The sequence below is a fragment of the Natator depressus genome, chromosome 3, assembly GCF_965152275.1.
Source record: "Natator depressus isolate rNatDep1 chromosome 3, rNatDep2.hap1, whole genome shotgun sequence".
NCBI classification, from domain to species: Eukaryota; Metazoa; Chordata; order Testudines; family Cheloniidae; genus Natator; species Natator depressus.
Window position 1 is genome coordinate 4711796 of NC_134236.1, and position 18371 is coordinate 4730166.

The following is an 18371-nucleotide window of genomic DNA, read 5'->3' on the forward strand; positions in this document are numbered from 1 at the left end:
CTGCAAATGCAGGAGGTCAGAGCTAGATCTGCCCATTGCAACATGGGTCTGTCCATAGAGCAGGTAAGCAGAGCCCTGCGTGAGCGTAGGCTGTGGTGTCTAAATCATTAGGCTTTCAGGGAGGAACTGGGCTGCAGACTCACTTGAGATATTTAATCTCATCCGACATGTTATCCTGGGACAGAGAGTTGGTCAGCTTCTCGTACGTAGTGTTCAAAGCATTTTGGATCCTGGATTCCATATTTTCATCTGGAAGGAAGATACAGTTACATGCTAGGCATAGACTCAGCTCTCACCAGCTAAGCAGCATTGTGCCAGGTCAGTGCAAGGAGGGGAGACCTCCAAGGAAAACCCAGGATGCCACAGAAAATGGCAACGGTGATTCAATAGATAGCTCTTCATCCCTATCAGCCACAATGCTCCAGCATGGTGCTAGGCGGTTCTGTGCTATTAGACCAGTGGTTCTCAACCCACGGCCTACAGGCTGCTTGCAGCCCAATCAGTACACAGCTGCAACCCATGTGCCATACTCAGGGCCATACAGGTAATATATATATTGTGTGGATGGGACCCACATATTAACATATTGAGAGCTGCATATGCAGCCCTAGGGTGACCAGATAGCAAGGGTGAAAAATCGGAATGGGGTGGGGGGTAATTGGCACCTATATAAGACAAAGCTCCAAATATCGAGACTGTCCCTATAAAATTGGGACATCTGGTCACCCAATGTGGCCCACAATGGTAAATAGGTTCAGAACCACTGTGCTAGAGGCTATTTCAGATGAGCTTTAAGAGTGAGGCCCTGCGGCCAGATTCCACTTGGTGCAACCACGGCATGCAGGGTGGTGGCCAGAGTGGCATTCCCCTGGTGCGGAGGACCTGGGCATAATATTTAAGGAATAATGTCACTATAATGAAAATTTGTGCCCTTAAGGTCTTGGAATGAAAGTGAGCCACTAGGGAACATATGTCTCGGTGATGGCCCAGTCAAGTGGGAGGGAGTTGTCACTCCTCCCTGGCTAGCCAATCACGTCATGCATTGCTTATTCTCTGCGTTTCCCCAACTCAGAAAAGTCAATGGAAAACCATCAAAGACAAACGATAAACCTCCAAACCACTTGGAAGGGAAAAGAAACAATACGGCAATGAAGTAATGGCCCTGCCTGTGAATAAAGACAACAGACTGATTCAGTAGATCAACGTTTCCCAAACTTTTTGGGCCATGGAACACTTTTTAGCCTATTACGTAGTCATTTGGTTTTCAAATAAAAAATTGCGTTATTTAGGCTCAAATATATTTTATTTTATAAAACAAAGCAAAAATACAAATTTAAAATAACTTGAACTAACAATTTCTAACTGGAAAGCGCGTATAAAATAGTACAAAAATCAAGTGCAAGAGTCAAAATTAAATTCTAGATTCTTTCGCGGAACACCCATTCACATCGTGCGGAATACCAGTGTTCCGCGGAGCACAGTTTGGGAAATGCTGCAGTAGATAATAGGATGAGTGGGGGTTGTTCATGGAAGACTTGGTCCTGGCTACTTGAGACAAGCAAGTGCTACAAAAGACAGAACTTTGGGGTGAGACTCTACTCTATTAGCTAGGAAAGGTAACTATTAGTAAGTGTAGACCGTAGTTCATGTCTTATGATTTTGTTTTATATGAAATCATTTGTTTCCATCACTCACACTTGTTTCCAGTTGAATCTCTAGTCTAATTCCCTTTTGTTTCACTATGATTAGGGCCCTACCAAATTCACGGCCATGAACAATGCATCACGGACTGTGAAATCTGGTCTTCCTCCGCCCCCCGTGAAATCTGGTCTTTTGTGTGCTTTTACGCTATACTATACAGGTTTCATGTGGGAGACCAGCGTTTCTCAAATTGGAGGTCCTGACCCAAAAGGGAGTTGCAGGGGGGTCGCAGTGTTATATTAGGGGGTTTGTGGTTTTGCCACCCCTACTACTGTGCTGCCTTCAGAGCTGGGCAGCCGGAGGAGAGTGGCAGCTGTTGGCCAGGCCCCCAGCTCTGAAGGCAGCGCCCCGCAAGCAACAGTGCAGAAGGGTGGTAATACCATACCATGCCACCCTGACTTCTGCGCTGCTGCCTTCAGAGCTGGGCGGCCAGAGAGTGATGGCTGCTGACGGAGGGCCCAGCTCTGCAGGCAGCAGGGCAGAAGTCAGGGTGGCAATCCCGTACCACCCCAGGCCATCCTGACTTCTGCGCTGCTGCTGGCGGTGGCTCTGCCTTCAGAGCTGGGCTGCCGGCCAGCAGCCGCCGCTCTCCAGCGGCCCAGCTCTGAAGACAGCGCCGATGCCAGCAGCCGCAGCGCAGAAGTAAGGGTAGCAGTACCGCAACCCCCCTTGCAATAATCTTAACTTAAATAGCTGAACTCATGACATTTATGATTTTTAAAATCCTATGACTGTGAAATTGACCAAAATAGTTCGTGAATTTGGAAGGGCCCTAACTATGACTGAACTGAAGAGCTGTGTGTGGTACAGGAGGTAAAACTGGGATACATTGTTCCTTTGGGAACAGAGGATCTGGGATTTCTGTGGGTATCCAGTGACCAGGGGCTGGCCACCACAGTGGGACGCTTTGAAGGCACTTGTGGGCTGGCATGTGTCTATTGTCAGCCTGCAGGGCAAAGGCAGGGCTGGTGTAGCCCAGAGGAGAGTGCTTGAGTAGCTGACAGGCTGGTTGTATTATAGCGTTAACTGCCAGCTGGCACAAGACTCCCTCACACTGGAAGCAGGTGGCAACAAGGTGACTCACAGCCCTGGATGCCCTGAGAAGCATCACAACTTCCATGGGATGCTGCGGCCCTGATCCTCCCCTGCTGCAAGTGCCATAGAGCAGTCACATGAATATGGGCTGGTGTAGCCTTGCACCCTAGCCCTGGGGAGGGAGAGCGGCTTCTGTATCCTCAACCACAGCCAGGGCTGGATCCAGTTTTGCCCTCTCCCCAAAACTCTGTGTATTTCAGGCACATCCCGGGCACAGCTCCCCAGTATCAGCAGGAATTGGGGGAAGTTTTTCATACTTACAGGTTATCAGGAACTCTTGCTCTTCTGGTACAAATGCTCGATACGGGTCCAAACGCCTCTTTTTCTTGGCAGGTGATTCATTTATATCTTCCCCCTTGGCACCTTTTCAGATTAAAAGGGTCTTCTCGTTAGCATGATTGTGCTAGAGACAGACACCTGCAACAATGCTCACTAATAAAGGCCCTGAGGTTCAGTACAGATGGCATGCAGAGACACTGACCCATTTACTGGTATAAACCCAGCGTTGTTATTTTCATTACAGTACTGCTAGAGGCCGAGACTGCGCTAGGTGCTGTACACACACTAAGACCTGGCTGCAGTTATTCATGCCTTTGTCACCTTTCGGCTAGGCTACAGAAATGCAATAAACCTGGGCCTGAAACCTACAGCATTTAGGAAACTCCAACTATTACAAAACATAGCAGTGCATTGCCTCAGCTACGCACGCTACCACGAGCTCATAACACCTGTTCTCCGCTCCCTAAATTAGCTTCCCATAGAATCATAGAAGATTAGGGTTGGAAGGGACCTCAGGAGGTCATCTAGTCCAACCCCCTGCTCAAAGCAGGACCGATCCCCAACTAAATCATCCCAGCCAGGGCTTTGTCAAGCCGGGCCTTAAAAACCTCTAAGGATGGAGATTCCGCCACCTCTCTAGGTAACCCATTCCAGTGCTTTACCACTCTCCTAGTGAAATAGTGTTTCCTAATATCCAACCTAGACCTCCCCCACTGCAACTTGAGACCATTGCTTCTTGTTCTGTCATCTGCCACCACTGAGAACAGCTGAGCTCCATCCTCTTTGGAACCCTCCTTCAGGTAGTTGAAGGCTGCTATCAAATCCCCGCTCACTCTTCTCTTCTGCAGACTAAACAAGCCCAGTTCCTTCAGCCTCTCCTCCTAAGTCATGTGCCCAAGCCCCCTAATAATTTTCGTTGCCCTCCGCTGGACTCTCTCCAATTTGTCCACATCCTTTCTGTAGTGGGGGGCCGAAAACTGGACACAATACTTCAGATGTGGCCTCACCAGTGCCAAATAGAGGGGAATAATCACTTTCCTCTATCTGTTGGCAATGCTCCTACTAGTGCAGCCCAATATGCCGTTAGCCTTCTTGGCAACAAGAGCGCACTGCTGACTCATATCCAGCTTCTCATCCACTAATCCCCAGGTCCTTTTCTGTAGAATTGCTGCTTAGCCAGTAGGTCCCCAGCCTGTAGCAGTGCATGGGATTCTTCCGTCCTATGTGCAGGACTCTGCACTTCTCCTTGTTGAACCTCATCAGATTTCTTTTGGCCCAATCCTTCAATTTGTCTAGGTCACTCTGGACCCTATCCCTACCATCCAGCATATCTACCACCTTTCCCCCAAACTGAATGTCATCTGTGAACTTGCTGAAGGTGCAGTCCATCCCATCATCCAGATCATTAATGAAGATGTTGAACAAAACCAGACCCAGGGCAGATCCCTGGGGCACTCCGCTTGACACCGGCTGCCAGCTAGACATCAAGCCGTTGATCACTACCCATTAAGCCTGATGATCTAGCCAGCTTTCTATCCACCTTATAGTCCATTCATCCGATCCATACTTTTTTAACTTGCTGGCAAGAATACTGTGGGAGACTGTATCAAAAGCTTTGCTGAAGTCAAGATATATCACATCCACTGCTTTCCCCATATCCACAGAGCCAATTGTCTCATCATAGAAGACAATCAGGTTGGTCAGGCATGACTTGCCCTTGGTGAATCCATGTTGACTGTTCCTGATCACCTTCCTCTCCTCCAAGTGCTTCAAAATGGATTCCTCGAGGAATGCTTCAGGAATTTTCCAAGGACTGAGGTGAGGCTGACCAGTCTGTAGTTCCCCAGGTTCTCCTTCTTCCCTTTTTTAAAGATGGGCACTATATTTGCCTTTTTCTAATTGTCCGGGACCTCCCCCGATCGCCACAAGTTTTCAAAGATAACGGCCAATGGCTCTGCAATCACATCAGGCAACTCCCTCAGCACCCTCAAATGCATTGCATCCGGATCCATGGACTTGTTTATGAAGCTCTGTCAAGTTTAAGGTCTTGGTCCTTATCTTGAAGACACTCCATGGCCTTGGCCGGGATACCTAACAGACCCTGTAAAGCTCTGTGATGAAGACCGTGGTCTGTAACTTCGCTCCTCTGGCCCAATGGAACTCTCAACTATACGAGCAAAGCTCGTCTGTGCAGCAGACCGAACATTCCCTGGGGTGCTCCGGGACTGCGAAACGGACTTGCCCAAGAACTGAAGACCATCACAAACCTCACCACTTACTGCTTTAAGTGCAAAGTGCATTTCTCCGATCTTGCCTTCTCTGTAAAAGGTATATTTAACTAATGATAAAGTGCCTTAACTCTCCGTACAGTTAGAAAGCTTTCATAATATCTAACCTAAATCTCCCTTTCTGCAGATTAAGCCATTTACTTTTTGTCCTACCTTCAGTGGACATGGAGAATGATTGCTCATCGTCCTCTTTATCACAGCCCTGAACAGATATGGAGACTTACCAGGTCCCCCCTCAGGCTTCCTTTTCTCAAGACTAAATAGGCCCAGTTTTTTAACCTTTCCTCACAGGTCAGATTTTCTAAACCTTGGATCAGTTTTGTTTCTCTCTTCTGGACTCTCTCCAGTTTGCCCGCATCCTTCTTAAAGCACGGTGCCCAGTACTGGACACAAGACTCCAGCTGAGGCCTCACCAGTGCCAGGTAAAGCGGGACAGTTACCTCCTGTGTCCTACTTACAACACTCCTGTTAATACAGCCCAGAATGATATTAGCCTTTTTCACAACTGCATCACACTGTTGACTCATATTCAGTGTGTGATCCACTGTAACCCCCAGATCTTTTTCAGCTGTACGGCCGCCTAACTGGTGATGCCCCATTTTGTAGTTGTGCATTTCATTGGTTTCTTTCTAAGTGAAGTGCTTTGCAGTTGTCCTTATTGAATTTTATCTTGTTGAATTCAGATCAATTTTCCACTTTGTCAGGGTTGTTATTACTTCTAATCCTGTCCTCCAGATACTAGCAACCCATCCCAGCTTGGTGTCATCCACAACTTTTAAGCATACTCTCTACTCCATTAGCCAAGTCATTAATAAAAATATTGACTAGTAAATGACCACTGTGGGACCATACTCAACGCATCCTCTCAGTTTGACAGCAACCTATTGATAACTACTCTTTGAGTATGGTCTTTCAACCAGTTTTGCACCCACCTGATAGTAACTTCATCTAGAGTGACCACATTTCCCTAGTTTGCTTATGATTATGTCACAAGGTACTGCACCAGAAGCCTTACTAAAATCAAGCTATATCATGTGTACAGCTTCCCCCCATCCACTAGGCCAGTAACCCTGTCCAAGAAGGAAATTAGGTTGGTTTGGTATGATGGGTTCTTGACAAATCCATGCTGATTATTCCTTATCACCCTATTGTCCTCTAGGTGCTTACAAACTGATTGCTTAATTGCTTAGTTAATTGCTTAATAAGTTATTCCAGTATCTCCCCAGGTATCTAAGTTAGGTTGACTGGTCTAGAATTCCTTGGTCCTTGTTCAGTATTGAAAAGTTGACTCTGGCTTCTGATCGGCCCATGAGGCCAGCCTCCATCGCCAACTTGTTAAATTTCCAAACAATCCCCTGCCTCCCATGCTGCCTCTCATGCTTGGAAGAAGCTCTGTGTAAACATCCACAAAATTATCTCATTATCCACCTGTAGCTGGTTTCACTCACAGGCTGGCAGGCCTTGGCCTGGCAGTCCTTCCACCCCCATAGTCCTGTGTGCATGTGTGTGGTTGACTCACAATGTGTGTATGGGAGAACAACTGTATTTGGAGTGCTACAGGTCAAGTCTGGCTGGCAATCGGCAGGACTAATAGTCAAGCTGCAGCCCGTCAATTCCCAGTGCAGTGGCATTTTCCTGGACAGAGGTAGTGGGAAAGGTAGGGGAACCTGGGCCCTCCCTCTCCACTGGGTCCCAGCCCAGGGACCAAGAGGGAGAGGCATGGAATGTCTCGGTTGCTTCCTCCTGGTGCACCTGGCCAACTTCCCCAGGGCTGCTTCCTACCTCCTGATCGCTTTCTGTTTGGGGCATGGTCATAGCCCACTGCCCCCTGTCCCCCAACAGGCAGTTCTCATTCAGTCTCAGCAGCTCACTCAGCCAAATAGGCATTCCCCAGTTCCCTTCCTAGTGTCCAGTTATTTTCTCTCAGCAGGGAGTGGGGAAGGGGAAAAGATCAGGCCCCTATGCTCCTGGTTGGCTCTTACCCACAGTCCAGACCCTCTCCTGTGCATTGCATGGTCCCCAGAAACAGCAAACTGGCTTCCTCCCTTCAGACAGCCTCCCCTTCACTCTTCCCCTCAACTGTGCTTGGCTGTCAGGGTCCCCTTTACAGCAAATCCCCCATTTGGAGCCTGCTCCGCAGCTGCTAAGTGGTGGGGCTCTCTTTGTCCAGTACTGCTCCTTTACTCCCTATGTCTCTGTGTGGGGTCTGTAAAGCCTGTCACACGACCTTCAAAACCCTCCTTAACGCTCTGCTGTGCCGGGCTGCCTGCAAAAACCTGACAGCGGACAGGCTGCTGCTGTACTAGACCACAGCCTGTCATGAGACAATATTGTCTCATTGCGCTTCCCAATCTGTCCATTTCTAATTGTTGTCTCTTGTCTTATGCTTACATTGTCAGCTCTTTGGGGCAGGGACTGTCGTTTTGCTCTTTGTATTTGTACAGCGCCTAGCACAATGAAGTTCTGTTCAATGCCTAGAACTCCTGGGGGCAATCGTTAACCTTAACTATAACAACCTTAACTATAACAAGTTTTACTAAGAAACAGGGTTGAAAACAGTTCAAATGTCAGGGGCAAAGTCCTCAGCTAACTCGGCAGAGCTCTGTTGTCTTCAATGCAGCCACACCAATTTGCACCAGCTGAGGATCTAGCCCAGATCGTAAGTAGGTTTCATCCTTGATTTGACTTTAGCAGCTCAGCCCTTGCTCTGTGCAAAGTCTAAGACTGACAGAAACAGAACACTTTTTTGTTTTTCCCTACTGGACTTAGAGGTTTTGCACTGGCATCCATCACTGTGGTATCTCAGCACCTCTCAGCTTAATTAGATTGACATGGCATGGTCCCTACATGGCAATTAAAGACAGGCAGGTGACCTGGGTCAGCTGACTCAGGCTGCAGGGCTGTAAATTTGCTCTGTAGACATTTGGGCTTGAGCTGGAGCCTGAGCTCTGGTACCCCGTGACGGGGGAGGGTCCCTGAGCCCAAGCCCAAGCCTGAACATCTACACCTCAATTTTTAGCCCCTCAGCCCTAGTCAGCTGACCTGGGCCGGGTCTTTTATTCCAGTGTAGCTGTACTCAAAATGGCTGAACAGATTTTCCTCACACTCCCAACTGTCCCCTCTGGACTCCGGCTAAGCAGGGAAAATCTCCCATTTCAGAGTTATGAGCAAGTGAGAGCACAGGGTTAACACTGAGATCCTGGGCCAGATTTCCCACTAGTGTAAATCAGTGTATGCAGAGCTACACCAGCTGGGGATCGGTTCCTCTACATCAGTGGTCAACAAATGGTAGATTGCGATTGATTGGTCGATTATGGGGCCTCTGACAGTCTATCTCAGTATCAGTTAGGGTTGCTAATCCTCCTGGTTTCGCCGGGAATCTCCCAGAAATGGGCTCGATCTCATGGAGGCTACTGCAGCCAATCTGGGAGATTTTCGGCTGCTAAAAGTCCGGCGGCGCAGTGGGGCTAAGGCAGGCTCCCTGCCTGCTCTTGCCCCGTGCTGCTCCTGGAAGCGGCCAGCATGTCCCTGTGGCCCCTGGGGGAGGGCAGGGGAGGTCTCCACACGCTGCTCCTGCCCCAGCGCCAGCTCCGCAGCTTCCATTGGCTGGGAACAGGGAACTGTGGCCAATGGAAACTGTGGGGTGATGCCTTCAGGGAAGGGCAGCTGGCAGAGCCACATGCCCACCTCCAGGGGCCGCAGGGATGTGGCGGCCGCTTCCGGGAGCGGCACGGGGCCGGGGCTAGGCAGGGAGCCTGCCTTAGCCCCACTATATCTCCTACCGGGAGCTGCCTGAGGTAAGTGCTGCCTGGCGTGAGCCTGCACCCCTCACCCCTCCCGAACCGCAACCTCCTGCCCCAGCCCTGAGCCCCCTGCCAGAGTCTGCACCCTGTACCCCCTCCTGCACCCCAACCCCCTGTCCCAGCCCTGAGCCCCCTCCTACACCCAAGCTCCCCCCAGAGCTTGCACCCTTCACCCCCTCCTGCACTCCAACCCCCTGACCCAGGTTCAACCCAGAGCCCCCTCCCACACTCCGAACCACTCGGCCCGAGTCCAGAGCACACCCCCTCTCCCGCACCCCAACCCACTCCCCAGCCTGGTGAAAGTGAGTGAGGGTGGGGGAGAGTGAGTGATGGAGGCAGGGGGGATGGAATGAGTGAGGCGGGGCTTTGGGGAAGGGGCAGGGTAGATCCTGGATTGCAAGTAAATTCAAAAGGTGATCTTGTGCTTAAAAAGGTTGGAGACCACTGCTCTACATATAACAATGTTCACAGTAAGGGTATGGTTTCAGAATTTGGCAGTATGTGACCTCCAGAAGAAGAAAGGGGGGCGTCCATGTGCCAGCAATGCAGATACAGGTAAGTAACCATTTTCATGTTCTCTCCACAGGTACTAATGCGGAGAGTGGACTAGATGATACATCTGAGGGAAGGGAGCAGAAGGAGACTCCATTGATTGAAAGGCATGAGATGCACTGTCCTAGGGATGGGGGTTCCATGACCACTGCTCCCAAGAGAAGGAGGCGGGTGGTGGTGGTCGGGGACTCTCTCCTCAGGGGGACTCAGTCATCTGTCTGCCGCCCTGACCAGGAAAACCGAGAAGTCTGCTGCTTGCCAGGAGCTAGGATTCACGATGTGACGGAGAGACTGCCGAGACTCATCAAGCCCTCGGATCGCTACCCCTTCCTGCTTCTCCATGTGGGCACCAATGATACTGCCAAGAATGACCTTAAGAGGATCACTGCGGACTACGTGGCTCTGGGAAGAAGGATAAAGGAGTTTGAGGCGCAAGTGGTGTTCTCATCCATCCTTCCCGTGGAAGGAAAAGGCCTGGGCAGAGACCGTCGAATCGTGGAAGTCAACGAATGGCTACGCAGGTGGTGTCGGAGAGAAGGCTTTGGATTCTTTGACCATGGGATGGTGTTCCATGAAGGAGGAGTGCTAGGCAGAGATGGGCTCCACCTAACGAAGAGAGGGAAGAGCATCTTCGCAAGCAGGCTGGCTAACCTAGTGAGGAGGGCTTTAAACTAGGTTCACCAGGGGAAGGAGACCAAAGCCCTGAGGTAAGTGGGGAAGTGGGATACCGGGAGGAAGCACGAGCAGGAGCGCGCGAGAGGGCATGGGTCCTGCCTCATACTGAGAAAGAGGGATGATCAGCGAGTTATCTCAAGTGCCTATACACAAATGCAAGAAGCCTGGGAAACAAGTGGGGAGAACTGGAAGTCCTGGCACAGTCAAGGAATTATGATGTGATTGGAATAACAGAGACTTGGTGGGATAACTCACATGACTGGAGTACTGTCATGGATGGATATAAACTGTTCAGGAAGGACAGGCAGGGCAGAAAAGGTGGGGGAGTTGCACTGTAGGTAAGGGAGCAGTATGACTGCTCAGAACTCAAGTATGAAACTGCAGAAAAACCTGAGTGTCTCTGGATTAAGTTTAGAAGCGTGATGTCGTGGTGGGAGTCTGCTATAGACCACCGGACCAGGGGGATGAGGTGGACGAGGCTTTCTTCCGGCAACTCATGGAAGTTACTAGATCACAGGCCCTGCTTCTCATGGGAGACTTCAATCACCCTGATATCTGCTGGGAGAGCAATACAGCGGTGCACAGACAATCCAGGAAGTTTTTGGAAAGGGTAGGGGACAATTTCCTGGTGCAAGTGCTGGAGGAACCAACGAGGGGCAGAGCTCTTCTTGACCTGCTGCTCACAAACCGGGAAGAATTAGTAGGGGAAGCAAAGGTGGATGGAAACCTGGGAGGCAGTGACCACGAAATGGTCAAGTTCAGGATCCTGACACAGGGAAGAAAGGAGAGCAGCAGAATACAGACCCTGGACTTTAGAAAAGCAGACTTTGACTCCCTCAGGGAACTGATGGGCAGGATCCCCTGGGAGAATAACATGAGGGGAAAAGGAGTCCAGGAGAGCTGGCTGTATTTTAAAGAATCCTTATTGAGGTTACAGGGACAAACCATCCCGATGTGTAGAAAGAATAGTAAATATGGCAGGCGACCAGCTTGGCTTAATGGTGAAATCCTAGCGGATCTTGAACACAAAAAAGAAGCTTAGAAGAAGTGGAAGATTGGACAAATGACCAGGGAGGAGTATAAAAATATTGCTCAGGGATGCAGGAGTGTAATCAGGAAGGCCAAATCCCACCTGGAGTTGCAGCTAGCAAGAGATGTTAAGAGTAATAAGAAGGGTTTCTTCAGGTATGTTGGCAACAAGAAGAAAGTCAAGGAAAGGGTGGGCCCCTTACTGAATGAGGGAGGCAACCTAGTGACGGAGGATGTGGAAAAAGCTAATGTACTCAATGCTTTTTTGCCTCTGTCTTCACAAACAAGGTCAGCTCCCAGACTACTGCACTGGGCAGCACAGCATGGGGAGGAGGTGACCAGCCTCTGTGGAGAAAGAAGTGGTTCGGGACTATTTAGAAAAGCTAGATGAGCACAAGTCCATGGGGCCGGACGCGCTGCATCCGAGAGTGCTAAAGGAGTTGGCGGATGTGATTGCAGAGCCATTGGCCATTATCTTTGAAAACTCATGGCGATCCGGGGAAGTCCCGGAGGACTGGAAAAAGGCTAATGTAGTGCCCATCTCTAAAAAAGGGAAGAAGGAGGATCCTGGGAACTACAGGCCAGTCAGCCTCACCTCAGTCCCTGGAAAAATCATGGAGCCGGTCCTCGAGGAATCAATTCTGAAGCACCAAGGGTTGGTCCTGGGGCCGGTTTTGTTCAATATCTTCATTAATGATCTGGAGGATGGTGTGGATTGCACCCTCAGCAAGTTTGCAGATGACACTAAACTGGGAGGAGAGGTAGATACACTGGAGGGTAGGGATAGGATAAAGAGGGATCTAGACAAATTAGAGGATTGGGCCAAAAGAAATCTGATGAGGTTCAACAAGGACAAGTGCAGAGTCCTGCACTTAGGATGGAAAAATACCATGCACAGCTACAGACTAGGGAGCGAATGGCTCGGCAGCAGTTCTGCAGAAAAGGACCTAGGGGTTACAGTGGATGAGAAGCTGGATATGAGTCAACAGTGTGCCCTTGTTGAAAAGAAGGCCAATGGCATTTTGGGATGTATATGTAGGGGCATTGCCAGCAGATCGAGGGATGTGATCGTTCCCCTCTATTCGACATTGGTGAGGCCTCATCTGGAGTACTGTGTCCAGTTTTGGGCCCCACACTACAAGAAGGATGTGAAAACATTGGAAAGAGTCCAGCGGAGGGCAACAAAAATGATTAGGGGACTGGAACACATGACTTATGAGGAAAGGCTGAGGGAACTGGGATTGTTTAGTCTGTGGAAGAGAAGAATGAGGGGGGATCTGCTTTCAACTACCTGAAAGGGGGTTCCAAAGAGGATGGATCTAGACTGTTCTCAGTGGTAGCTGATGACAGAACGAGGAGTAATGGTCTCAAGTTACAGTGGGGGAGGTTTAGGTTGGATATTAGGAAAACTTTTTCACTAGGAGGGTGGTGAAACACTGGAATGCGTTACCTAGGGAGGTGGTGGAATCTCCTTCCTTAGATATTTTTAAGGTCAGGCTTGACAAAGCCCTGGCTGGGATGATTTAGTTGGGGATTGGTCCTGCTTTGATCAGGGGGTTGGACTAGATGACCTCCTGAGGTCCCTTCCAACCATGATATTCTATGATTCTATGATTCTATGAATATATCATCTTACCTGAGAATTCAGGTCTTTTGTCTGACATTCTAGCAGGACAGTTCCAAGGTTACTACCGAGCTCTACTTGACACTGGGTTGTTAGTGCTTTTCGAAACCAGGACCCATTCAGATTTGAAGAAGACTGAGGATGACACTGCAAGGCGTAATTACCACAAGAGCTGCCCTAGAGGGAATAAAAATATGAGTTACATTCTTAACTAATCTGCTTTGTGTTTAATCACCTGCGTCATTAGCTTGTGCTATTTACACCTTCCGCAGCTCCACAGTAATTTTCTTATTATGTGGGATGCTCAGACTGTATCTACACTGGGAATTTGCACCAACTCCAGCCAGCAGTGAAACTACACCAATGCAACCCCCTTGGTGCACACACACAAACCCGCTATTTGCACTGGTGCAGTTAATCCCCTGCTGGAAAGCAGGCTGTTGCATCTTTGCTGGTATCAAGCTTCTTGAGTCTTTCACAAAGGGGTTCGGGTACAAAACAAACTGGGGTAAGTATCCGCACGTAGCTAGCTACAACATGGGCTAAGCTGCACCAGTGAAAATCATGGCTTCGGGTGACTTCCCCCATTTACACCAGGGCTTTGCACTGGGGCAGCTTCCCCAACAGCTGGAATGGGAGCAAACCTCCAACATGGACAAAGCCTGGCACTTTTACCGAGAATTTGTAACCAGCTGTGATGTAGTTAATACTTGGCAGCAGGCAAGGCTTCTCTTCAATGCCCCAGCAAACTTCAGCTCTGAAAAACCTAGCACGTGGACAGACTGAAAACAGCGTTTTGGAAGATGTTGCTGCAGACATTCAGGCATCATCTTTACTTTATGCTGTGGGGAAGCTTTATATTTAAAACCCTTCCCTTTACTGAAAACAATCACAAAGGTGACTATGACAGAATTCTGGGTGTATTTGATGCACACTTTATACCTCAGAGAAATATGGTTTATGGAAGGGCGTGTTTTCACCGGAGATTTCAACAACCAGGGGAATCTCCTGAATTGTTCATCAGCGCTTTGCATGCATTGACAGAAAACTGTGATTTTGGAACTGTAACACATGAAAATATTAGGGATAGTGTGGTTATTGGCCTGCCAGATAAATCTTTCTCAGTAACTAAAATTAAAGACAGACTTAAACTTTCACACAGCTACCCAAAGAACAAAGCCCTCTGAACCGGAGCAGCAAAACAAACTTCGCAAACCTGAAAAACCAGAAACTAGCTTAGAAACTGAAAACAGACTCAGGGAGAGCTTAATTTGTGCTGAGGCTACTCAGAGCCAAGCCCCCTGGGGACCTCCCTCCTCAGGCCGGGGCCCGGGCTGCCCCAGGGGAGCCTCCTCCTTGCACTGGGGCAGCTGCTCTTTCGGCTGGGCCCAACGCCCCCCGCGACACCTGCTTGTCGCACCAGGGCCCAGCCCTCCAGTGCCTCCCCTTCAGCCCAGGGCTTTTCAATCCTATTTGAGCTCTGCATCGATTGTTATTTGGCCACTCAGGCCACCACTCACATTCCACCCTCCACCCTCCGCCGCCTTCTGAGGGGCTGGGCCACCTGCCACTCAATCATCCCAGGCAGGCCCTGCAGGTGGACTGGCCAATCGCTCTGCTGCTCGCTTGCAAGACCTGCCCCTTATTGGCTCCCCAGCCGGGGACCCCAGCGTGGTTCCCACTTCTCCCGGCTGCTGATTAGCTGCCTTTTCAGGTGTGCTGAGCCTCTCTCCCCACATAGGCTAGGAAGGGGGGACAGTGCTGGCCAATCAGGGCTGCCATGGGGGGCAGGGCTGGACTTTGGGGTTGAACCTGAGGTTCCAGCTGCATGAGTGCAGCTCTCGCTGGGAGGGGAGGAATTCCTGGATGTGGGGGAAACAGGAGGATGGATTTCCTGTTGGGGGGGGAGCCCTTCTGGGGGGGAGAGGAAGCCAGTGGGAGGGACAGGAAGACCCTGGGGGAGGGGGACTGTGTGTGGGAGGAGATCCCAGGAAGATGTGAATGGGGAGGGGAAACAATATTATCATTCATGCCTGAGCCCCAGCACCTCTTCATTTACAAATCAAGCACTGGCCCCTGCATGACTGCTAAAAGTCATCATAGTAAAACCTCTGGGGCAAGGAGAGTTAAGTCCCAGGAAAACTACAAAGCCTTTAAGGCTAAATGCACAAGATGTGGAAAAATTCATTGCCCAAAAGATGTATGTCCAGCTAAGACACAAAGTGAGCTGTAGCTCACAAAAGCTTATGCTCAAATAAATTGGTTAGTCTCTAAGGTGCCACAAGTCCTCCTTTTCTTTTTGCAAATACAGACTAACACGGCTGTTACTCTGAAAGATGTAATAAATGCACAAAATGCAGACATTTTGCAGCTGTTTGCCATACTAAGGCAGTCATGAAGCTGACTATGATTACTGACAGTCAAGAGCCATTTTTTCTGGGATCTGTCATGTGTGATGACACAGAGCTGGCCTGGAAAGTGAAAATGAATAGTCACAAAAACACTATTGACTTTAAAATTGACTCAGGAGCAGGTGTGACAGTCATATCAGAGGGGACTTACAATCACCTTCAATCCCTCCCAGAGCTGAAGTGACCTAACTAGTCCTGGAGCTATTCTGAACTATATGGACCAGTTAACCACAGAAACAACTTACAAAGACAAAAGGTTTGCATTCAGAGTGCATGTGATCAAAGGATCAAAGACCAACAAACTTCTCAGCGGCACAGTGGCAGTCATGATGGGCCTAGTGAGAAAGGTGGAAGAACTCAATGGAGCAGTTACTGCAATTGGATTTTTGAAAGGAGATCCAGTACAAATAACCTTGAGAGACAATGCTGAACCATGTAGAATAACAATGCCTCTACAAGACAGACCTTGAAAGAGACTAGCTGCAGACTTGTAGAATTCAGAGCATATCATTATCTGATCATAGCAGACTATTTTTCCAGGTATGGAGAAGTAATGTATTTGGAAAACAAGGTATGCTGCAGTGTCATTGAGAAGCTGATATGCACTTTTGCTCCCTTTGGTATTCCAGAACAACTAGTGATGGACAATGAACCAAAATTCACTGCAGCGGTAAGTCAGTCCAAATGAAATATGATTTTGATCATATTAGTAGCAGCCCACATTCCCGACAAGCGAGTGGAGAGGCTGAGACAGCTGAGAAAATCCAACAGCAGTAGCAAGGAATGGGTCTTCTTCTGTGCTAGCCATCAACACCAATATGGAGATAGTCCAGCACAACTCCTGATGAGAAAACAATTCAGAACTGCTGTTCCAACTGAGGAAAAGGATCTACCTCCAGAATGGCCAGACATGAAACAAATAGCCAAGTCTGATAAAAAAGATTACAAACACTTCTATAACAGATGTCACTGTTACAGAACTGCCATATCTAGAACCTGGTGCCCGTGTTTGTGTCAAACTGGATGGAGAGAAAGGACGGACAACTCCTGCTGTCATAAAGAAAACAAACAACCAAAAAAAAAAAAAAGTGCCTAGATCATATTTGATCGAAACTGAGAGTGGAAAGTTCAACAAAAACCATTGATATCTATATTTTGTTCCTCAGAAAGAACAGAAGCAAGGTTGCCAATTAAGTCATTGGTTGGAAATTTGAATTGAAATTGCAACATTAATATACACCTTAAAAGCATGTATGGTATATGATAAAATACTAATACCTGAGAAAGCATAATAGGTTTGAAAAGTATGAACAAAGTCTAGCTTCCTCACACAGCTGTTGTTTTTTATGACAATGTTGGTGCATTTGTTTCAGTGATGCTGGCCAACCTAATAATTTTAAATTATGATCTGTGATTAAGGTCTGAATGAGCTCTTCCCTGACAATTAGTGATGAGCCAGGAGGTGTTACCTATCAGCTTTGTGTTCTTGGGGAACCAGGGCGCAGCAGCCAGCCTGTCTGACTCAAGAAGGACCTTCTGCTCCCCAGCCTCGGCTTGAACCAAAGCTGATCAGAAGAAAGACGTACAAAAAGCAATGAAAAGGCAGTAGGAGACACACCTAAACCCCTGGGATAAGGGTGACAGGATTAGGGAAATTCCCCTAGCCTCATTTCCATCAAAGATGGGACAGGGAGTCACCTCCATTAGCATACAGAATGGAGAACAGAGATTCCAAGGCAAGAACCGCACAGAACTCTGGGACCAGAAAAGCAGGGAAGCACTGCATGATGGGGAATCTCTGCTCCAGATGTTAATGAATCCACACCTGCACACACCCAGCTCAGTAGTTATCAGAACAATTCTAGTAAAAAATCCTTTATTGGTACCCAAAATACTGAAGCTGCATAACTGCATTGTGAGCTCCATGGAAGAAACACCGACCATAGCCAGGAATAATCAGTTCCTATTGTCTAGCCTGAACAAAACAACTGTGGTATACTCCCTTGAGCCATCAGTTTACCCACAAACAAATCTAGTGTTCTCCCTTGAACCATTGTTCTTTCCCTAGAAAAACCCCTACCCATGCTCAAGTAAGTGCTCTGAGGCCTGGATCGAAAATCTGTATCAGTTCCATTGGGACTTCATCTTCTCCTGACTGATCGTGCTGGGAGCTCTGCCTGTCTCCAGCACTCTGGACCCTCAGCTACCACCACGACCTGGGAACCTGATTGATTCAAGCTTCACGGAGTGGTGAGAACTCATCTCTCTCTCTCTCTAGGTATAGCCTTCTGACCCTGACTTGTGTGATCAGTAAGAGTTTTTTTAACCTTTTATCATCAAATTTAAGTTAGATTTACTATAATAACTGTTTTGTTTGTTTGGCTCCCCTTGTATGGTTATTACCTGGCAATAAATAATTGTCATGCTTAAGCTGGTTGCTTCTCTCTCTCTCCCCACCCTTGTGGGTATTTTTTGCCTTCCCCATTCGCTCTGCAGCAATGCTCCTCGTACCTAAACTAAAGATCCCCACAGCACCCAAAAATCCTGTGGGGTTTGCTCATCAAGTGGGTTACTACCAGAACACCTGTAATGTGAAAGTGGGGATAGGGACGTTCTGAACCTGGGGGATACAAAGGTGGCAGCTTGGAAGTGTTGCTCGACCCAGTCTGCTGAGTCCAGGGGCATATAAGGGATCAGCTTGGGAGTGCTGATTAACCCGGTCCTCTCAGACACGCTTTCTTAATGTGTGTATGTGTGTATGTGTGTGTGTTTGTTCATCTGATTCTGGGTCTGGAGGAACCCAGCCCTGGGGAACCTAAGTCCTGCAGGATAGCTCCATTGGGCGGGCACTTGCAGCAGGGACAAGTAGAGCTCCACATGAGAACACAAGTGACACAAGCAGTACATTGATAGA

The 18371-nt window shown here is 48.6% G+C and overlaps 1 protein-coding gene across 1 annotated transcript in view; it reads right to left on the reverse strand.

The window, feature by feature from the left end:
- The window catches only part of NUGGC (nuclear GTPase, germinal center associated), a 79876-nt gene extending 66751 nt beyond the window's left edge, over positions 1-13125 (reverse strand). The window contains exons 1-3 of the mRNA XM_074946756.1: positions 13059-13125; positions 3058-3159; positions 144-249 (exon numbers count right to left, since the gene is read on the reverse strand). Coding sequence (XP_074802857.1) covers positions 144-249; positions 3058-3159; positions 13059-13086 — 236 coding nt within the window. The 5' untranslated portion in view covers positions 13087-13125. The remainder of the gene's footprint in view (positions 1-143; positions 250-3057; positions 3160-13058) is intronic.
- Between the last annotated feature and the right edge of the window lie 5246 nt (positions 13126-18371).